This window comes from Labrus bergylta, chromosome 8, assembly GCF_963930695.1.
Source record: "Labrus bergylta chromosome 8, fLabBer1.1, whole genome shotgun sequence".
NCBI classification, from domain to species: domain Eukaryota; kingdom Metazoa; phylum Chordata; class Actinopteri; order Labriformes; family Labridae; genus Labrus; species Labrus bergylta.
This window is the reverse complement of record NC_089202.1, coordinates 1,958,976-1,982,173: the sequence shown is the minus strand read 5'-3', so window position 1 is coordinate 1,982,173 and position 23,198 is coordinate 1,958,976. Positions and strand designations below refer to the sequence as shown.

The 23,198-nt window shown below is 39.9% G+C and overlaps 1 protein-coding gene across 1 annotated transcript in view; it reads left to right on the top strand.

Moving 5' to 3' along the window:
• Positions 1–23,198, top strand: part of me1 (malic enzyme 1, NADP(+)-dependent, cytosolic) — a 76,587-nt gene that overhangs the window by 17,078 nt on the left and 36,311 nt on the right. The window contains exons 2-3 of the mRNA XM_020634395.3: positions 11,081–11,214; positions 16,075–16,224. Coding sequence (XP_020490051.2) covers positions 11,081–11,214; positions 16,075–16,224 — 284 coding nt within the window. The remainder of the gene's footprint in view (positions 1–11,080; positions 11,215–16,074; positions 16,225–23,198) is intronic.

Below are 23,198 nucleotides of genomic sequence, written 5' to 3'. Positions count from 1 at the left end.
CCCACCCATTCACACCCTTTCACACACTGATGGTAGTGATCTCTATGTAGTAACATCCATCAGAAGTAACTAATCCCATTCATACACCACCACTGAAGCAGAGGGAGCAATTCAGGGTTAAGTGTCTTGCCCAAGGACACAATGGACATGCGACGACTCTACCAACTGAGCCACAGCCGCCCATGAACACACACATGCATGCACATACTGCAGTGAAGGAATGTATTCATTTCAGCCTTCAATGCCTCCTTCTCTTTCTTCCCTTTTATAATTTTTCCAACACGCACTTCACCACTTAGTCTTATGTAAAATATAAGAGAACACATGAGAACACATGTGCCTCCGCTGTGCACCGGAAATCACTTAAGACTAGACTGTAGAGGTTTAACACCTGCTCTTTCCTTTTCCTTTTCAAGTTTGACCAGTGGAGGATCAAGGCCAACACCAACACTTGGGATTTCAATGGAGATTGCACTGGTCATACACCCGTAGCACCAGTTGCAGGATATAAACGTCATCACCCGCCTCTAAATTGCTTACTGTGAATTTTCTTGAATATCACCTGCAGCTAATCCCAATTTCTCAGACGAAATATATTCGGGGCCTTGCAGGGAAAATTCCTGTTAAAGTCGGAATGACTAATTCAGCTGTGAAATCCTGGAGCGAGAGCTACTCTTAGAAAAGGATAAACAGTTGAAAAATTTGTGGATTAATGGCAAAATTATACATTTCAGCAGCCAAACAGCCTCAACAATGACAACTTAAAACATTTTCACAAACCACAAGTGTTAAAATCATCTAATTGGTGTTAAATTGTGCACTAGCCAATTGTTATCCAGCTGTTAAGTTAGTAGCTCAATTCTGAAGAGTTGGTGGGAGCATGGTCAGCACTCCCACAGCTGAAGGGGGATCTGTTTGGTCTCATGTCTCCAGTTAAACTCTTTTGGCCCTTTTTATTTTACAGTCATCTATCAAGTGTTGCTTCTATGTGAAATCTCTGGATATCTTCAGTAGCTTTCACAGCTTTCTCATATTTTTTTACAGTACTTACTGACACAAACCAGAAACTGTTCCACTACTTACTCTTAGGGGTTGCTCTCAGAACTAATATGTTGAACTAAAGTATTCCCTGTTCCACAAACCCTGAGAGTACATTTTGAAGAAGACAGGTTGTACTGAAGAGTTAGTGTCAGTTACATCATTTGAAGTAAAAACCTGTGATATCACAGTGATCACAGTTAAAACAGCAAATAAATCACAACTCGTGGTTCATCACTGTATCCTGCTCAGGCAGTGGATGAGGAAAACTGTCATTTCAAGTTTGCTGATAGATCTCAGTAGCCTGATAATACAACTGAACTGCCTTTTTGGTTCTGTCTTTTTTGGTTCTCTTTTAGCCTTCCACTGTTAAAGCAGATTTCTTAAGGTAGATCGATATTATTATTATAGGGGTTGGCTTTTTCAAGGATGTAGCTAGCTAGCTAGCACTGCAAGCAGATGAGTTATGCACCATTGCTTAACTATTTCTCCAACTGGTGAAAACAGCTGTCAGTGGGAACAACACAAGGCTTAGTAAGGCCAGAGATGTGGGTTGTGATTAAGAGTTCTTTAATCAGACTTCAGTCAGTTTGCATGATTTATTGTGGCTAAGTGATTATAAGCATACTTCCCAGACTTTAATTTGGGTACATGTGCACATGTGTGGGGCGGCTTCTCTCTCTCTCTCTCTCTCTCTACACGTGGCAACACCAAATAGATGCTGAGCTGAGTGTGGTGCTGCTGAGTGGTCTGGTGGTTTTTGTTGTTCTTATATAACAAGCCTGGTTGGCTGGCTGATCACGGCTTAAAAGAACTTTGAGGGCCGTCCTGGTCTGTTTAATCCAGTCACCCCACCAGCTAGATGCTGGAGGCCTGTTCTGATTGTCTTTGACCTTCTTCAAAGAGCTCCTCCGCCTCCTTTCTTTCCCGCTCTTTTCTTTGTTGTTGTCACTCTAAGCCCTGCTGTTGCTCTCATCTTTGGGTTCTATCCTTTAATCCCGGCTATGATAACTGTGGGATAAGTCTGTCATTCCACTGTGCTACCCACCCTCTTACCCCACCATCTGTTTATATAGTGTCTAGACACGGATGCCATAATTGATGAAGCAAGAGGACACCTCGGTGTACTGCCAGACAGTTTGGACGTCATGGAGTGTGCATCTCCTTCTGCAGAAGGATCACATGTAAATTCAATAGAACCTTTTCTTTGTGTCAATTCATGGTTCTTCTGAGACTTTATCTGCGTGCGTTTGAGATTCAGAGAGTATACCTACATGTGTTTCAGCTGTATGTCTGCACACTTTGGATAAGAACTTGACTTTGCTTTGCCTCACAATTTTCTAATTTTTGTATACATGCATGTGTGTATTTATAAACACTTGAACTGGAAGGGAGACGTGGAGCCATTATGACTCAGTGTTTCCTCCAGCTGTTGGCCAGAGTCTCACCCTGTGTGGGTCAGTGCCGGCCAAACCAGTGACCTCATCAGGAGGCTTCCTGTGATAACACGTTTCTCAAACACTTTCTGCTGACTCTCAATATTTACCAGCCTCCTGCATGAGGTTTAGTTTCCAAATGAGCTTACTATGCATGTCTGGGACACATATTGAATTCAGGGTTAAGATAAAAGATGTTTATGTAGGCATGTCTGAACCCTACAGGCACAGAATCACTTTACTTCCAGGCCAAGTCTAAATCCCCATCTTACTGTTTGTCTGCTTATCTTGCACAGATAGCATACTATTGTGCTAAATACACAAGCTGCTATGATTAACCGAAATGCAATGAATGCAGAAGATCTAACTGAAACAAGCAGTCTGGTTCAGGAGTTCTGGTGTAGTGTGGCAAGGGCACGTGGCGGTAATCAGGGGTTAGAGTAGATGATGCTGATGATGGTGTTTTATGAGAACAACCTCAGCAGTCCTCTGCTCCCTGTTTGGGCAGTTGCTCTGAGGAGCTCTGACATCACCAGCAGGAGTCAATCTAGAGCTGGTGTATGGTTCAAGAACAGTGTGGGCGAACTCGACCACTAGAGGACTTTCTCACAGTCCTGCTAAAGGTTACACAAATGGCAAGTCAAAGGTTACACAAATGGCAAGTCAAAGGTTACACAAATGGCAAGTCTCCACATATCATTGCAGGTTTAATCAACATCATCTCTTAAACTGGCAACCACAGAACAAGTTGTATTTCCCTGCCAACACAAAGGGTTTCTGCTCTTTACCCTCCAACTGGAGAAATAATACCTTTCAGTAACATTTGGGGCAGTGGGGCAAAGAGCAAACTCCTGTTTCAGGATTACTAATATTCATGATAAATCAGAGCTTTCTTATAACAAAGTCATCAAATACTGATGCTTTTTCCTGGTGTTTGGTGTCTCATACTGATGTACTGTACATGTGATTAAGCTGAACTGGTCTGTTTGATAAGTACAGCAAAGAACGTTTGAGTTTAGGCAAAGCATCATGATTAATGTCAAGCAAAATAATCAATATCTACCTTCACAAAGGGTTTGAATACCAATCTCCTGATGTAAAATTCCTACATGCTTTGACTTTTGTAACATCCCCTGACCTCCACCTCAAACAGGCTTTATTGATCTTGCTACGACGTCACTTACTCTAATCATCTAATACGGCTGTTCAGGGGTTTACAATAGCGTCAGTTGAAAGCTTGGTGCATTTTGTGCTAATAATAGACGATGCCTTGTGCGTCAGTATGAGACGGAGAGAGACATGGGAAACAGTGTCACTATTTAACTTCATATTTGTAAATCCCAATGTTACTAAGAGGTATGTAAAGACAACGAGAATCGATGTCAATGAACCTTAATCCTATATTTTTGTCAGCTAGTTTCATGTAATGACACAGACTGAGAATGAATCTGTCCGATCAAGTTCAAGAAGCCAATTATTTGCTGATCACATTGTATGTTTGCATCTCGGTAATCATTAATCATGGGGGGAAAGAAAACTTCCTGAATTTTCACCAAAACAAAACAGGGTTGAGATAAACAGCCCGATGACATTTCCTTTTTGGCAGAACAAGTGAAAGAAATGTGTTTTTACACGTGTGTTTGTGTATGGGGGATGGGAGGAGATGGGTGAAGTTCTCACATCTGCTAACAAAGTTCATTGAGAGAGTTTGACAATGCTCAGCAGAAACTAGACGACAACATAACAAACATTCAATTAATGGTTGTTTTTGTATCCCAGTAATAACAAAACAGTTCACATCTGGTCAGTTTATTCATTGTGTAATTACTTTTATATAAAAAATATAGAGTAAAAAGGAAATAACTTTGTTAAAACTACTGATTCATACGTTTAAGACCTGAGACATAAAATGTAGGATTTGAACTTGACTTTCATGACAAGAGCATCAATTTAGCAAAATAAATTCACTATTAAAAATGTTAATGGGAGCCATTTGTGAACACCTTTTTGAACTATTTACTGGTCTTCAGGGTGACTGATGTGGTTTCCTGTACCTGTGCTTGCACATTTACTTTGTCTTTGTTCTGTTTTGAACACTTTGTCGTTAAATACCTCGTTAATATTGTTGACTTAACCCGAATCGTTGAGCTCAACTTTCAGAAACACATAAAAAAAGGGCTGAGGTGGCCCTGACTCGATATGAATGCAGGCCAGATAAATGAAGGGAAGCGGGGGCGAGATGGCTATCATACATCACTTTCAGCAAGTGGTTTAACTGATAAACAAGTCATACAAGAAGGCCAGCTCTTGTAGTGCCTGGGCTCTGCCTCTCCTGAAAAGAAAGCCCTTCCTCTCCCACACAGCCTTGAATAGAGAAGTGCTCTGTGGCCACACACATCTCTGCCAGGCCGTATCTCAGTGCCAAACATTTGAGCCCTCTCCCTGTTGAAGGCCTGTGGGCTTTTGTCTCCGTGTCTGATCAGCGACTGTGGTTGAGAGAGGCTCAATAGAGGAGGGCCTCCCTATCGTGTTAGGCTCAGGTCTCTCTCAATAGGGTTTGTTTCTCCTGGAGCAGAGGGCATCAGCATTGAAGCTGCAGCTCAGAGAACACACAGGGAAACAAAAGGAGGGGACCGAGGTGACATCCAACAGATTTCTATTTGCAAGTAGGATTTGTGCTTTGGAGGACATAGGAGTGTGAGCATTAATGTTCCTCTTTCATGTCCTATCTCGGACTCTCACACACTGACTCAATCGTGGCTTTGTGCAGAATTACAACATCTCCAAGTCAAATTAAAATCTTGATATTCTTTTTGAGTGTTTGAATAATTTGGTTCCATGTTTTCTTTGTCATCACAAGGTACGACTGTCCATCTTAACCCCTTATTTAGTCTCATAGAGAGGCACAAGGCCACAAACTTTCTTTCCAAAAATAAAAAAGTTTTGGCTAAAGGAGGAGATCAATGATTATTTTTTCTGATATTTTTTACAATCAGCTTCGTGGAAATGCAGCGTTTTTGCCGTAGGTCCAACATTGTACTTTTACTCTGTAAAACGTTGCCTGCTAACGTTTTCTCCCTGTGAGCCTACAGTCAGGAATCACCTGCTTTCTATGTTTATGAACCTGTGACTTCTCCAGAGCTGCTTTGTTCAGTTGTTGAGGCAATCCTTAAGCTAGCACTGGACACAAATGTATAAAATGTAGGCCGACTGTCTCTTGTTAAGCATCAACAAGATATTCATACTAATGTTAATACAGAATATGTGATGTGTGGTCTGGGCATGACGTGGGTCTGACTCTGCATTTTGTGGTCTCCAAAATTTCTTCAAACTTTCCCTGCCAACAACAGCAACTGTATTTATAAGGGAAACTAAAAATTCACAGGGTTTCTCTCACTTAAATGACTTTCATGGAAGTCCTTGAGACAAAAAGAACAGCCAACAAAAGTGCAACAAAGCAAAAGCTCACAACACCATGCAAAATGATAAAATTGAGAAAAAACATAGAATTTCTTTTAGCAGAATTCCGCTTCTCCCAAATTGAACATCATACGTTTACACACAGAGCTGGGATGAAGTACTTGGAAATACTTTTTTCACTAACTAGTACTGTATATGTGGAATGTGCAATTAACTACATTTTGCAAGAACCTCATTCACCATTGTACTCAAATCTGCAACGTGTCCCTCATCTGTTTTGTAAATATCAGCAGGTATCAAAAAAAGACAGCATTTCAAAGAGGGAAAGCTTATGGGAAACATTTGAGGACAGTGTTAACATTGTTTTAAGGAGAGTAATCCTGTGGGTGAAATAAACCACACAGTGGCATTAAGGAGTTTAACTTGTCCCTGTAATGATGGGAGTGTCTCTGCTGTAAGCCTGCAGTTCTGTGTGGTTGTTGCAGATGGAAATTAAAAGGTTGAGGTAGCAGAATGTTTAAATTTCTGAATCTTTACGCTGAGAACGTATACAGCCTTTGAACTCCCTGGGCAGCGCAGAGGAAGAGAGACAGAACGGGCATTTTATCAGTTCCAAAGAGCTGCTGCTTTCATCTTCCTTGTTTGCCTTCTGGTGAACTAATTAGCTGTTTCCTTCCCGCTGAGTGTTTTGGGGTGGGCATGGCAGAAGTCCGAGGTTAAAGGGTGGCACTGGCCAGCGGGGAGATTACAGGTTTGGCTAGTTACCACAGCTTCTGGAACATGGAGCTGTGGGCATTACATGTGTTGGCACAGGGTGCGCGCACTTCAGATGTGGTCAGGGACATGTGGAAGCTTTCGAGGGTTTATCCTGCTCTGCCCAGGTTAGGACTGCTGATGGGAGAAGACTGGCATTAACAAAAGTCAGACATTGAAAACCTGTACTCAGACGAACAAACATAGGGATGCTTGTGTGTAAACATGAGAGTTTGTGTGCATGCTTTTATGTCCCTTATAATGTGGTGCTTTTCTGAGTGTGCATTACGATAACTACACTTTGGTTTTGAGAAACACAAACCAAAAATTAAAGTCAAGAAATATGTTTGCAGTTGTGCTTTCAGGATTGGTTTACCTCCTAATCATCAGTTTGCATGTTTGGCTCTTTTAGGTTCACACTTCACTGTTACAAGCCGACAGGGGACTGTTAACAGAATTAACAAGGAGGCACAACTGAGCAAGCGGCATGTTTAGCTTCTCTGTTAGCAAGACCGCTTGATTGAAGTTCAGGGTCTTTCTTTGCTTAACTTAAAGTGAAAAACTCATAGATTTTAAATGCACATATAATCAAATATTCTTACCTTGATGCCTGTCTGAACTTTTCGACAGTGAGATTGAAGCACAATCTTTATTGGATTACTGTTCTCACCTTTTCCTTTGCTTGTTTTGAGACAGTGTTCCTCCTCAATGCCCGAGGAGGCCTCTGACAGGCATGGTGACTGACAGAGTCTGACTGACAGGACCTTTGAATTAGAGAGATTGGCAGCTCTGTTTACACACTGTGCACAGGGGCGTTGCAAATCCAATGCTCAAGTCAAAAGTCAAAGAAACCTCAAAATTTGGGTCAGTGTTTCCCACGCCAAAGTCTATGAACCATGCTAATTTTGCTATGATGAAACCCCCCCCCTCCCCCCTGCTCTTTTCTCTCTGCGTCACTAGCGTCCTGCCCTGACCTAAACAGCCGTATCTTTCATCATAAAGTCACTCTGAAGTCAAGGGTTTCCACTCTGCCCAGCCAAGCTGCCTGCTTTCTTTGTGTGGGATGTTAAGTGGCCAGTTTGGGCTGAAATGTGGATGGTATGTGTTTCACATGTGACACTGGCCCTCTGTAAAGGCCCATAACACTGTGTGGATAGTTATCTTAATGAGGCAAAGGACTCTTTTTATGGGTCTGTTTGTTCATATTCAAAAATCTAACATGTTTGATATTTTCAGATTTTTTTCTTATACAAACCACCTGACCACACATAGTGGTGTTTGATCAGGTAAACATAATGACCTTGGGTTGTCTCCTAATCAATCCTTATCCAATAAAAAAAATCAGTGAGCTCTTACTTTGAAAATACATTTATATTCTAAAATCTTCAGAAAATGCAAGAAAATCGGCAAAACATTGACGTTCAGTACAGCAGGAAACTGGAAGTTCCCACTGATGACAGCATGGGCTCACAGTTTACAAACGTACAGCACCAGGTACATATTTAGAAAGTGTGATAGATGTATTAGTAGAAAGTGACCCTGTCTGCAGTGAAATGTAGCCTATAGCTTCCTAGCCAATACTCTGGACAGTTTCTCAGTAAAGGAGCTTTGCTGACCGATACTTTCTTTAGACATGTACCACATAAAACCTTACTCAAGAATACAACATATCCCTTTAACTGCAAAATAATGCATAAATAATTTTGACATGAAAATGTTTCTGATAAATTATAGCCTTGTGGTGTTGCCATTTAATATATGACACAAAAACTCTTACAGGGGCTCATGAATTTCTTATGTTTGGAAGACATTAGCTTAAGAGAAAGCAAAAAAAATGTAAGTCCATGTCTACCATTGGTACTTTACTGCATACAAGCTTGTTTGTGCTTGTGTGTGTGTGTGTGTTTTGTTGGTCCTTTTTCAGTTTTGAAGTGTCCAAATGTGAGATGTAAAAGTAACAACCCATTTTCTGTCAGAAAAAGCACAAGAGGAAGATGTAAGAATGCTGTTAGTGCCACTCTGAGTGCGTCTCAGCTAATGAAAGAGCAGTGGGAGACTGTGAGAGGGTTGAACCTGGTTTTACAGCCTCATATTAAGCTCAGCTTGCCTCATGTATTTTAAGACTTCTTTTTCTCCAATATATCCTTCATGGTCAGCTGTGGCAGACAGCAGACCAAGCAGAGCAGTGGTGCATCATGGGCCAGCTGCTGTTGCAAACACACAGGGAGTCAGAAGCAACCAGCTGGCTCTCTGTAAAGTAGAAAATCTTTTTCGATAATTGAGGAAGGTTATAATTCTGAGCTGCTTCTGTCTATTTGAGGTCCGTTAAGTACAGACTGCAACAAGCCTCTGCGAACAACAGATGGATCCAAACTCGAGTTTTAGTGTCAGAAATAACTAGTGCCCTTTTACAGTCGGATGATTTAGTACTGTCAGCGAAATAACTAACTATGTTTAAGTTGACCTTAACATGCTGACCTGTTTTAACTATACAGAAATGACATGTCATATACATTTTACATTTTGTAGAATAACCATTTTGTAGAATAAAAAAGCTGACTCAACTTTAAAGATTTTAGAATTACTCTCAAAATCTATTAAAGGTAAGGCTGCTAAAAGAAAGGAGATGACAGGAAGAAAACATTGTAGATGTTCATCCATATCAGAAATGTTGTGTTTTTTCTTGTTTCCTTCCCAACATCCCCTTTCTTTTAGCAGCCTTGCCTTTTATAGTTGTTGATATGAATTCTATAATCTCCTCTTTAAATGTAGTCGGCTTGTTTTATTCCATTTGTCCTACAAAATGTAGAACAAATGGATTTGAAGCTTATCTGTGGTCATCATGATGAGTCCTCTGATTTCAAGTCCACCAAATTTAACTTGTGTTTTATTTCATATCTTAAGTGTTCTACTTCCCTCTATCAGTGTGTCTTGTTAGAACTGCTTTTACACAGCCAGGTACACAGAAAGTGTCAGTGGCTTGGAAAGGCTGTAAAATCGCAGCGGCCTGGGCCAAGCATCCATGAATCTGATCCACAGTCTTCCTTCTGACTCAACAGCCAGCAACAGTAGCTGGCATGTTGTGGCTGAGGTTTCAGTGGGTCGCTGGTCCTTTTTAGATGAAAATTAACGAGTAAATGAAAATGCCCTCCATTCTGTATCATGCCTCACTTGCAGAGAATAGTAGAGAGGGCTGTTCTCCTTCTCAAAATAGGACTAGATGCTTGTTCAGGGCAACTCGGGGACAAAGCTCAGCCATTTCTATCAAGCTGCAGCTGCACTTGAAGTTGTTGAAGTCACACTAACTTGACACCTTTTTATCAGTGAGATTAATGTCTTCTCTCAATGGTCAAAGGTCAGTCTCGTCAAGGTGAAGACCTTGACACTAAATATGTGCATGTTTTTCCATATTCTCCACTCAGAGGTCAGGGTGAGTTAGATCAAAGGTATAGCTGGTTATTAGTCTGGGCCTTGTTGTGTGTGTGTTTCTGAGTAAGTGCATTGAAGAAAGTGGACATCACACCAGCATGTGAGCAAGCAGTGGCCTCTCTGAACACAGATCTTCAGAGGAAAGCCCCTCTGGGAGCAAACACCCTGGCAGAAACAGAGGACATGTCACTTCTCTCAACACTCAGGAATGTTTGAACAGAATAGATTGGTGAATATTTTCCAAAATATTCAATTGTTCGAAGTTCAAACAGAGTTTTCAGAGCGTAACTGAGCCGGGGGGTGAAATACCAAGAATCCAGATTGACCTTGATAAAGGTTGCTTAAAGGAAATTAAATCAGATCAGTTGACTTTGTACTGCCCAGACAGATATGGAAGTCATTTTGATGGTCTCATCTTCATCTCAGCAGGAGATTTATCTTTTTTTTTTTTTTTTTTTTTAATAATATTTGTATTCCTTTCATCTTATAATATAGAACGAGAAGGCTTGGCTTGTGTCCACTAAGTTGTACACTTGGAAAGACGAGTCAGATTAATCTATGCCATTTTTAGTTGATATCTGAAGTCCCTCTCCTTCTTGATTGATTTTGATTGGACGGTGAGGGAGAAGTGACATTGACAAACATGGCGATGTTTCATAAGTTTAGCTATTTTTAACTGGGAGCGCTTTGAGTACAGTGACAAAAAAAAAGAGTGACAACAATCGGTTTTAAGTGCTTACAACACAGAACTGCAACCCCGATTATACTTCTCCTATCAGTCATTTGGAGTCAGTTAATGTTAGCAATTCAAGCTCCTCCTCATATGAAATGGCACTTGCTCAGCCGGTCAATACACAACAAGCTGTCATTGCACAATGTTCCTCTCCCCTAAACTATGGTTAGAGAAAGCATTTAGCACACAGTGGTGTTTAACTCTGGATGATGCTGTGAAAGTTAAGACGGTGTAATGAAGTATCTGTGTGTGTGTGTGTGTGTGTTTGCAGGGCATGGCGTTCTCCCTGGAAGAGCGTCTCCAGCTGGGGACCCACGGCCTTCTGCCTCCCTGCTTCATCAGCCAGGATGTCCAGCTGCTGCGGGTGCTCAAAAACTATGACATGCAGAAAGACGACCTGGACAGGTGAGGCTGACACACAAACAATTACCACAGCATAGTATCTTTTCATTCTCTATCAGCTTCAAATCACTGGAGTTGAACTTTAAATGACTCCCTAGAGTATTCCCTGAGTATGTGCTCACTCATACATCCCACTGTACATGTGGAAGCCTTCAGAACACGAGGCGTAGATTAGCGATTAGTCCTCAGAGATCCATATCCATCTCCCCACACCACATATTTCACCGAACAAATCCCCTCAGTCTTTTCTCCTCCTCCTCCCCGTTCTCCTTCACGAGTGTTTTTATTACCTCCGCAGTGACCAAATGAAAACTACAATTCCAGTTTTGCACACTTCATTAGACACTTAAGAGTCAAAGCTGATGGCATTATGTAATGAATCTGACTCATATTCAGTCTGGACTCCTTGATCACTGTTTTGAATTATTTACTGGCACTAAAGATTATCCAACTGTTAAATTGCCTCTTATTTCAGTCGCCCTCTCTCAGTCAACCGTTCCATCAGCTGTCAATCCTAATGCCAAGGATGATTGGGCTGCTTCTGAGACTGACTTAAAGTTTAACAGTCATTTTAACTCTATTTATTTATTTAAAAAAATGCAGCACCTAAAAAACAGTCATTATGAGATTATGTAGCCAATTCCCATGCTCTACCAGTGTCACTGACAATCTATCTCTTTGCCTTGTTGCATTCCAGCTTTGGGCTCTGATCCTGGTCCTCCATTAAGGACTTCTATTTGCCTGCCATTACTCAGGCCTGCTGTGTTTACTTACAGTCTGTTCCCTGACTCTGGGTCCTGGTCTGGTATTTACTGCTGGATGCTGGCATTTACTTTTCCTACAATAACTTTCACTGGTTCCCGTTCTATTTTTAATCAGAGATCTTGACTCCCATATTTTGCAGTCAGTGGAATGTGTGGTGTTTTTTCATTTATCGGACAAACTATGGCAAAGAAAATAGCCCTGCAGGCACAAGCTTTTATGATCTGAGTTGATGGAGAGACCTTAGTTCCTTCTATGACTGAGTTGTCAACAGAGGAAATAGATGTTCAAAAGGCTTTGCTAACTGAAATACTGCAGTGTATAAAAAGAAACAGCTCAGAGGAAACCTCATATCCATAAAGGTTGCAGGGAAGCAGTAACAAGCTTCAAATGGTCCCAACAGAGCAGAGCAAGGGTGATCAGTCATGCTGCGATAGATTAGGATAAAGATAGAATATATCCTGGTTGCCTTATTTGACTTCAAAGGAAACTCTGTGTCAGTAAGTCGGCATAAATCCTTCTTTATAAAGTGTCAAAGTATAGTGTGTACAGTAAATATTCCTCTTTCCTGGATGTGGATTAAACTTTCCCCTTTTAAGGTTAGGAATAAAGAAAGAAACTTTCCTTCATGTTTGCCAGCATGAAATCACACAATAGCTCTCTTCAGTATGTTAGGATTTGATGTGTTATCTAATTATTAAAGGTCACATATTATGAAAAATACACTTGACCATGTTTTTCTAACACTAATATGTGTCCCTATCCTGTCTTCAAACCCCCCCAATTATGAGAAAAGTCCATCCTCTCCATCTTTTGCCTGCTCCACTTTTCAGAAAATATGGAGTTTTCTCTTCATGACATCACAAAGGGCAGTAACCTCTCCCCCAGGTGGGTGATGTAAACGATGGGGCATGGAACAAGTAAACCAGAGACACTCACACCCTTCTAGAGAGGGGGCGTGGTCAGACACAGAAACAGCCTGTTCTGAGCAGGGCTGAAATAGAGGGGTTAATAGGCATGATCAAAGTGGATAACAAGAAACTTCACAGACATGTTTTAGGGACTTATATAATCTTGACTATTTCGACATTTATGAAAAGCAAGTTTGTTGGTTTCTCGGATGTCCTTCAAATTGATATGCCATCTAAAAGAGGGAATGTAGTGATTATCTTTGATACAGGCATATCAAATTGCTTTGTACCAACAACCAAGAGGGAACGTTTTAATCTTTTAATCCTTAATAATATTGTGCTAACTTGTTAGAACACAGAAAAAAGGGTGCATGGTTTGGTTTTCTTTTGGAGGGGGCACCTCTCGGACAGAGGCTAGCAGGTTTGACTCCTCATCCTGGGGCTATTTAGTACCATTCAAGTATCAAGCTGTATGACTTGACTCTGAGGAATTGTAGTCTTTTAGACAAATCTCAGTGTTTCCCTTACCTAAGAAGTAATATATATTTAATTGAGGGTACACAGGAGTTTAATTGCATGGTCCAACACATTTATGTTATCAGATATTTAAAAAATAATTGATACATTTGTTAAAATGTATTTTAACCATATATAGCAGCTCCCCCTGTTGTTTTGGTGAGCTGACCACCCTCACATGATACTTTGTTCCAAGACCTCTCTAAAACAATTATTTCCATGTCTGTATCCCCTTTTGTTGCTGAGGTATAAGCCTTCAAACATGCCCTTGGGTCAAGGTTCAAAGGGCATTATTTCAAAACAGTCATGTTGAAACCTCATCTTCACATATGTTACTCTCCAGGATGAGACCTTTCCAACGATGTATGTCGTTCAGCTCTGAGCCAAAAACTTAAATATTCTCATTTCATAGGCAAGGGGTCTTACAGTCATACTTTCATAGAGCTCTTTCAAAGCCCAGTACATAAAATGTTTTTTTTTTGTTTGTTTGTTTGTTTGTTTGTTTTGGTTTAAGTTTATCATAAAATCTGGGGAACTATATGCTTGGAGCCTTAAGTGCTTGGTTTAGAATTATGGCTAAAAGTAAAAATCTCTTATGCTCTTGTCCATATGAATTCATCCTAGTACTTTTTTTATCCTTCTTTCCTTATAGAAGAGTTAATCTAATTCGTCATCTGTCATTGTTTTAATATTCAGAATCGATTGTGAACGTGCCCTCGGCCTTTAAACCGACAGTGGGCGTGACTGCACGATTGCACATGACTGGCAGACCATAGCATTATGGGCTTTTTTCCTGGGATGGGATCTTTGGTTAACACAGATTTAAGATGTGTTTTTGCAACCAACCTTAAAAAACATCAGTAAATACCCCCTGAAAGATCTAATAAAGAGGTCGCTCACAAGTGACGATTATTAATACGTCATTATTTGATGTCAGTGTCATGCGCCTGTTGTAGTTCTAATCGCCGGCCGTTTACTTTATTGATTGCATTTTATGGATTATTTTGTTAAATAAAATTATGAAATCATATAAATCACACATGAACTGTACAGTATTGTCTTTATGTATTGTTACATGTTACAGTTTATAATGTTGCTAATATGCATCGATCTGTTCCAATCGTTTTATTAAATTTGGTTGTAATGTAAGACATCCATAAAAATGTAACAGCAATCATTATTTATTGCATCGGAGCTTAGTTTGATATCTAGGGTCGTTTTAAGAGCCGCGAACCGAAAGTCCACTTCCTTCCGGTTCGTTGTTGATAGCGTCCATAGCTACCACCATAGCAACAGTAGAAAACGTAACATCCCAGCGTTTTTCTATAGAGACCTGAAAGAATCTTCATAGAAACGAACAAATTAAAGATCATAAACATAAACCGAACGAAGATTATGAATATACAATGTACATTTGTTGCCAGAAAGGTTATCAAAACGACACTTTAGCCTCAAACTATCTTAAAATATTGCATTTTCCACCGAAAATAGAAGGGATGTCCACCATGTTTTGCTTTTTTTCTCCATGGGAAAACTGGGCAGTCACGTGACCTGAGGTATGCCTATACAAAAGAATAGGCAAAAGGAAACGTAGGCATGTCACAATTTTAGAGCCATTATTGTGAAACTACTACGTTTTGTGCTGTGAACCAGTGTAGGTATTACATATTTTGACATGAGACTGGGTTGACTTCAGAAGATGCATCTATGGCAAATCTGACTTCAACTCCATGGACTAAGGCAAACCGAAGCTTTTTCTATGATGAATTGCATGTGGCAGAAGCTAATTTGGTTCACCAATATGAAAACAGTTTTCTGCAAGAGCAACTGTCACCACAGTGTATTGTGCAGCTGCTGTAGCTTAACCTATAGCAGAAAGGGCGTGCATGCTTTTTATCCCCTTAACAAGAGGCACCTTGTACTCTTGGCTCTATGGAAACTTCTCTGATTAGATGTAGAGCCCATTTCTAGCGTGCTCTACTTAATTTGGGTCATATGCAAACCCTCAGTTCCTGTTCAGTCAGAACAAAGAGCTTGTGTAGACTAACAGAGGGGTGGATTTTTATTCTGTGTATTTTTCCAATCATTTGGAACAGAAGCAAATCAACTCCTTAACAGTAATTATTGTACATGTGAGCAGAGGGGTATTTTCTTCTCATCGCTTCCATCTTCCTTTTTTGTACACTCATTGCTTGGCTTTCACTGACAGTATTGAATTAGCCCAACAGACCAATTTGCAAATGCAAATTATTCTGCAACCTCTTTGTTCTTTTGTTATTCCCAAGGCATGTTACTAACTTGCAAACTAAAATACCTCAGGTTAAAATTTGCTAGACCTACAACTGATCAAAGCAACCAAACTTGAGGTCCCAAAATGCTGCTAGGTCAGGTAACAGGCCCCACTATTAAAATCATGAGGTCTCTATATCTTCATACATGGATGTTTGTCAAGACACAATTAAGTAACCAGCATCAAAATGGAAATGCATTCTAAAATGTGTGCCTCTCTCTTTCATGTACAAAAAATCCTCCAGGATTTCCTTGCAATTCCCTTTATCTTGCCCAGTAACACACATCATTTAACATCTGACTTTAATAAACCACCCCTGGTCCTGAAGGTGTAAGTTCTCAAGATGTGAAAGATTAACATCCTGCTTCTCCCTGTCACTCACAGATATGTGTTTCTGATGGGGCTCCAGGACCGCAACGAGAAGCTCTTCTATCGGGTGCTTTCGTCAGACATCGAAAGGTTCATGCCCATCATTTATACTCCCATTGTGGGCCTGGCCTGCCAGCAATATGGACTCATATTTAGAAGACCAAGGTAAGACACACTTACAACATTAAGCTATAAAAAAGTTTCCATGTTGCAGTTGGAAAAAAAATAATAGCAGTGAACAGGCTGGCCAAAAGGAAGTGGGTGTTACTGTTCTCTCTCACCCTGCTAATCTTCCACCACTCGGTTATGATGTGTTTTATGACCCTGGCAATTTCATAGTTTGTGTTTCTTCAAATGCTGGCTGTGTGGTACATACTGTATATTGTTGTAGAAAATAAATACTTGGTCACAGGTTTGCACCAATCACAGTTCATATTTATACATATTGTAGAGTTTAAATGATTAATCCACCATCACTCTGATGGCAATTGACTTACAACACAAGAAGTTAAATGTGTTTCAAACAACCTGAATTTTTCTCACCATCACTGGAAACACTGCAAATACCAGAACAATTTTAAGAGTTTTCCAACAGTAAACTTGGTCCTTTAATGAAAGCAAAATGCAACAAAGAAATGACCTTTATATTTAGACATTATTACTGTTAACGTTTAAAATAATACAAAGGAACATAAAAAAAAATATTTCTAGATCCCTCGTCAAATTCCAACGTTCTTCAGAAAGGCAGCCAATGAAAACAGTCAGGTCATAAAATCATAAGTAGAACAAAAGATTGAGAAATAAATAGCCTACTGTATGTCTGTAAGAAGTACAATTCATCTGAAATAGTTTTGAATCAAGAAAAGGCTCTTTGAATAAATGGTTTTAAGTAGATCACTGACTCAGTTGACCTGGCTAAAATTTGAGGGGTTGGAAAATGCTCTGTCCTCTTAAATTTTCAGCCTGGCGTTGGGGACACACTGGAGTCCTTTGGCCAAAGATCTCAACAGTTTGTGTCAGCTGGTACCACACTAAGAGGTTCAGAGATAGAGTGGGTTGACCTGGAAAAGCTTAGGAAAGTCAGTAAAATCTGTTTTTAAAGATTTATACAAAGTGCAAGAACATTTAGATAGCTAACATTTAGATAAGCTAACCATTAAGTATTTTGTAAATCGATCCAAGTCAGCTTAGTAGAGAAAAATCTTGTTTTTTGTCAACCTAGTCCTACACGAGCCCTACACGAAACACTGTGATGTCAACTGAAGTATCAGATCTGATGATAATCTACCCTGATGCAGCTCCATTAAATTGACTTTAAATGTTACACATTAAAGCATATCTTTTTAACACGACACAGCAAATCAAAATATTCCATTGGAATGAAACCAAATATCCAAGGACTTTTACATTGGTACCAAAATATCAACCAGGTTTGGAGGATGCTTTGGCTCTTTCATCCATAACTCAGCCCGAGGTAAACAACTGTGAGCTGTTGAAAACAAAAAATCAGGGTTCACCTTGGGTTGATCTGGCTCTCCTCTGAGCAGTCTGACATTCACTGGTTTTCTCTCCTCTTCTACTGTAAACACACTTTTACTCTCTGCTTCTCCCACACACATTCACACACCTTTTCTGCTAGTATCTGTTTTCCATCAAATGGGTTCATGAGGTCCAAGTCTCTCAATATCTGACAGCAACACTTCCTGAGTAGTTACTAGTAGAGATGAAGTTGAAAGTGCTTTAATTCTTGGTGCAGCATTCAGTGAAATAATCTGTTTAATTTGGCTCTTCATCTTACGCAGGTGGTTACCAGGGTTGGGTTTGTTTTTACTCTTATCAGAGTGATAGGAGAAAGACCACCCTGGTTAACAGACCTTCACAGGCTCTTAAGCTCAATTAATGGTGTTAGCAATATTCTTTGACTTGACAGGATTTAAACAGATACATATGAGCCTACACTCAAGAGCATGCGTATAGTTAGCCATTGCTAGTAGCATTGCAAGCATTCCTATAAATGTGATTGTCACTGGGATAAATTTGGCTTTAGGTTTAGTATATCAGCATAATAATAATAATTATACTTTATTGATACCGCAAGGGGAAATTCATTTTAGTTGATGGTTAGAATCACAAAATCATATAGAAATAAATGGTAATTTGGAATCCTTTAGAACGATGTCTGTGTGGCTATCTTTCCAATCCACTGCAATAATGTTTCATTGATGGATTCATTACATTTCTTTTCACAATTTGTTCTGATTAGCTGTGAAATCCAAGCTTTATTAGTGTCCAAGCAGTTTTATGTTCAGTGCTTACCTTGGATGGATTTTAAAAATGGGGAAACCCAAGATCTCCCATGCAAATGACATTGTTACCCAACAGCTCCCTTTCTCCCGTCCCTGCAGAACTATTCAGAAAATATTCCTGGCATGCTTCCCCGACTCTCACCCTGAGCTGACAGTAGGAGTCATACACTCCCTCAATTCCACAGCACTGAGGAGCTGCTGGCTGCGGCCCAGGGGTTGAGAGTTGGGCCTGTATTGGAAATGCACATCAGGGGATCAGTTAGCAGGATACTTTGCGGGCATTGTGGACTTTCTTGACAGAGTTAGAGTTTCAGCTATAGCCTGATTCTCACAAATAATCATTCCTGAGAAAAGGTGAGCAGCTGGGGCCATGATAGATATGACTCTGCTTTTCAGAATCTTTATTTTGTCTTTACCTTTTTAGCCAACCTAGAGGCATGGTTCCAAGGAAAGTTAAGTCAGCCAGTCTTTGAGTCATTGCTCATGACTGAACTATCTCAACAAATACAGGAAAGATTGCAATACAATTATACTTCAAACATATATTAACACTCTGGGTCCTCAGAGGATGACGCCAACAAACCTTATAATCTACTGATTTCTACTCTGTTACTCTAATTAACTTGGATTGTTTTTGGATAAAAAATCTGGAATTCTGGATGGTTTGGACAAAAATGAGAACATTGTTTCATGGTTCACTGAGGATATCTTGTTTTTGCATTTGGTCAACATTATTTGGGTTTCAGTTTAATCCCTCTGACAATTTCTTGATGATTTGCTTGGAAATTGGACACATACAGATTACCCATTAGGAAGATATGTCAAGACTTACAGTCAATCCTTTTTAATTTCCATTGTGTCGATCACAAATACGTTTATTTCATGATATTCACTTTTCAGTCAAGACAAGAGACCTCATTACAAGTAAAAGGTTATTTTGATACCACTGCGTTTCAGCGTATGCTTGCATAGTAGCTTGAATGGCTGTATTGGTGGATCAGGTAATGAATAATGTTTCAATCTAAATCTATTGCACAAGACTTTTAGCATTCTTTAGGAATGCCTGTAATGGATTACCATTTCCTGTGTGTGTGTGTGTGTGTGTGTGTGTGTGTGTGTGTGTGTGTGTGTGTGTGTGTGTGTGTGTGTGTGTGTGTGTGTGTGTGTGTGTGTGTGTGTGTGTGTGTGTGTGTGTGTGTGTGTGTGTGTGTGTGTGTGTGTGTGTGTGTGTGTGTGTGTAGTTCAGCTGGACCACCACAGCAGCAGATTAGGTCTCTAATCACTGGCTCACAGGTAGGTATAAAGACTTTCTGTATGGAAGTAGCAGCCTCGCCTTGTCTTGCCTGACTTTACCCGCTAATCTGCCTCACAGAGACTAAACACTCAGACACCAGGCTCTGTACCAGAGGCCAAAGGCCAAGCCCCATTAAGTGTCTAAACAAGGCTGATTCACTGATCTTTGGACGAGGCCGAGGCAGGAAGGAGAGCAGGAAAAAGGAACACATTCACTACATTACAAGATTAGTGGACATGCTTACTTTTATTAGTTTGTACGCTCATGAGCGGACAGTGTTCAGCAGAGAGAGTTGGTCTGTCTTCACACAAGTCTGTGTCTGTTTTCACCATGAATGCAGGTTGTACACGTTGTTTGACAGGTGAAAGTACTCAGCTGTGATAAATGATAATGTTTAGTAACTGAAAAATGATCCTAAGGATTACATGAATGTAATTTGGTTTAAAATCAGTCATTTGCAGCGTCATCATGCCCTCTGTGGTGTACTGCCATCGAGTGTCCAAATAAACTTGTCATGAATAAAAGTTTGACTGAAGGAGCGCTCTTGTTAAGGGACCTAAACCAATCCATCTAGATGATGGAGATGGATGATCATCAGTAGCCTGTTAGAGGATTACTACAGCTGTCTGTCGGGGCTGGATAGTAAGACATAGACATTTCTAATCTCCTGAGAGGTAGGGTAGGGCAAAGACCAGATGCTTTACTTCTCTCTTCTATGCCATTCAAACTACATTAGCCACAGTTATTATTGACTGTATTACAATATATCTTTTTATATAATTTGGAATGCTTTGGTTTTAAATTGCACTTGCCAAATAAATCAATAACTGCTCCATTTGATCAGTTTGGGGTTAAGTACCTTGAGGGCACCTCAGAATAAATCTGAGTTGGGAAAGTCAAAAAGTAGCAACCCCCCTCCATTACTGTCAGCTCTGCTTTGTAGCAGCAGGGTGACCAAATGACCAAAGCCCGAATGGATTTTACCCAATGAAAATATCCCACCAGTGCAACAGTGTATCTGGCTGACATGTTTTTGAAGTTTTGTTTTTATATAACAATGGCACTCTAATGCACGAAGGAACCAGATATCACATATCAGGCACTATTCAATGCTGGTGTTGTCATTTCATTGGCTTTCTCGACGTAAAAATTATTCGAGGCCTGTTTTCATGTCAAAGTTCAACAAAAATGTTAAATCATTGAACAGAAAAAGAAAAATCTGTGATTAGCACTTTATTTCAAGAGAGATCAGTCTAAAATGGACTGGCTCTATCAGACAGCAAAAAGAATGTTAACATTAATAGTCATCAGTACTATTACTTGTAGTGTAGGACAATGTATTAGACCATAACATATCTGTGTGTGCGAATGAAACCATTCACGAACACAGTGCTATGAGACATATGAAATACTAACTGAAAATATATATATCGTTAGCATCATAGCATAATTGCCTAAATCATATTTTAAGGTTTTCAGAAAAGAAGGAAAAACGTGACTCGAGTCCACCGCTCTGCAGTTCATAATTCCCATGATCAACTGAAAGTACATTTACGATATAAAAAGTTGAAGAAATATGAGCTAGCTTACCAGATGAATCAAAGAGAAGAGCTAATGCTTCACTTGTGGTCAACATAATAAATAAAAAACTAAATGCTGCCATAGTAATGTCTTTTAAGGCTGACCTGTGGGCCTTAGAGTGAGCTAAAGGAGGTTATAAAGGCATAATGAAAGACGTCTGTGGAAGCTGCCCCTACCACCTCTGGTGTGGCACATGCGGGATGATAAAGTGTTCCAACCCTGCAGATTAGGGGTATTTGAGCTGTGATCTCAGCCCTTCAGGCCCACACACAGAGTTACTCCACACATGTATGAGAGTAATGACTTCTTTTGGATTGATGAGCATCCAGGGGAAGAAGAAATTAGTCGTGTCTTGTGGATCATTAATCAACAAAACTATTGAACCTTGATAACATGCTTAAAAAACATGGATATTAAACAAACACTACTCCACATAGAGGAAGTCCAGAGAGAGTTTCCTTCCTGATCGTAACCGATTGCATGGCTTTGTCTGATGTATTTGTTTATAGCATATTTACTTTCTAATAGACCGTGAGTACGTCAGTATGTGCCACAGCTAAAAGGAAGAAGCCTTGAAGAGGTAGAGAGGGAATAAATGGTTTAAAATAACAGTGATCTCATGAGGAACATGGCAAACATATGGGATTAGTACTAAATATTAATTCTGGACTTTGAGGATCTTGTTTAAAAATATACAAAGATCATGTGGGAGGAAGTTTTAGTGCCAGTGAAAGCAAATACGCTTAATGGCACAGTACACTGTAACTCCAGTTCTCCTGTTGTATCCCTTAGGATAATAAATGATGACTGTATCAGAGAATAACCAAAACAATTCCACTTCAAAAAAATGTAATCAAACAAAACAGTAATTTTCTCCACTAATACTACCTGTCTGAATTGAGACTTGTGATATATATACTATGAACCTTCTTGAATTAACTGACTGATGTCATTGGGTGTCTTTGTCCGTTAGGTGACCCACACCTTGCAGGTCTTAGAGGTCCTTTAAGAGTCTCTTTCCAGGGCTCAGTCTGCCAGCTCATGGTCAATCAAATACTGGCACCCCATTTCAGAAGATGAAAAGGAACTTTCTGTTTTTTGTTCCCTTTTAATTTTGTGATTTCAGTTTGACTCTACTGGAGCTGCTGAATGATGCATTAATGCAAGCTTCTATATTCCCACCAAAAACACAAAATTATAGAGCGCAGTTCAGTTTGGCTGCTGGCCTTACACCATCTCCATTGGGCAAATGTTAGTGCACAGTGGTGATATTTCACCAGCCAACACTGGAAAATACGACTTTCTTTCTGATGATCCCACAATGCATATCTGATGCTTCGAATGAATCATACTTAGCCTGGTTAGTAGATTTAAAACATACCCTATGGTGTCTTTGCAGTGCACTGCAGGAAATTAATTTCACAGATGTAAAATAAGTAGACAATGAGAATGGATTCCCTGCAATGGCTGAAATGTGAATTTCACTGTGCATTGAATGTAAGAGAATAAGTAAAAGGACAAAAGTGCTGAATGTTGAGCATATTCCGACTAAACTTAAAGTAAAGCCCAGAAGTGGAAGAGGTTGTTGAGTTAAATACAATGCCGTATGGAATAACTTGTGTTTTCCAATGTTGGCCACTTCCACATCTTTGTACTTAAGTGCTCTGTTTGTTTTAACGATGTTATCTTTTCTCCACAACTATTGCTGCAGGGGCCCCTGTAAATCCCCAAAGAGACTACAAATTGAAATAGACCTAGATCATTATTTTATTGCACCTGTCAAGGCAGAAATGTGAACATTGGGTGCCAAAGCACATGTTTGAGGTGGCTTTAGAAACACTAGTATAGAAGGTCTGCCAGCCTCTCAAAAGAGTTGTTTTATGCATTTGGCAACATTCATGTGTGACTTGTGGGTACTTGTGGACAGATGGGTATGTGTGATGTAATACAGTACATGT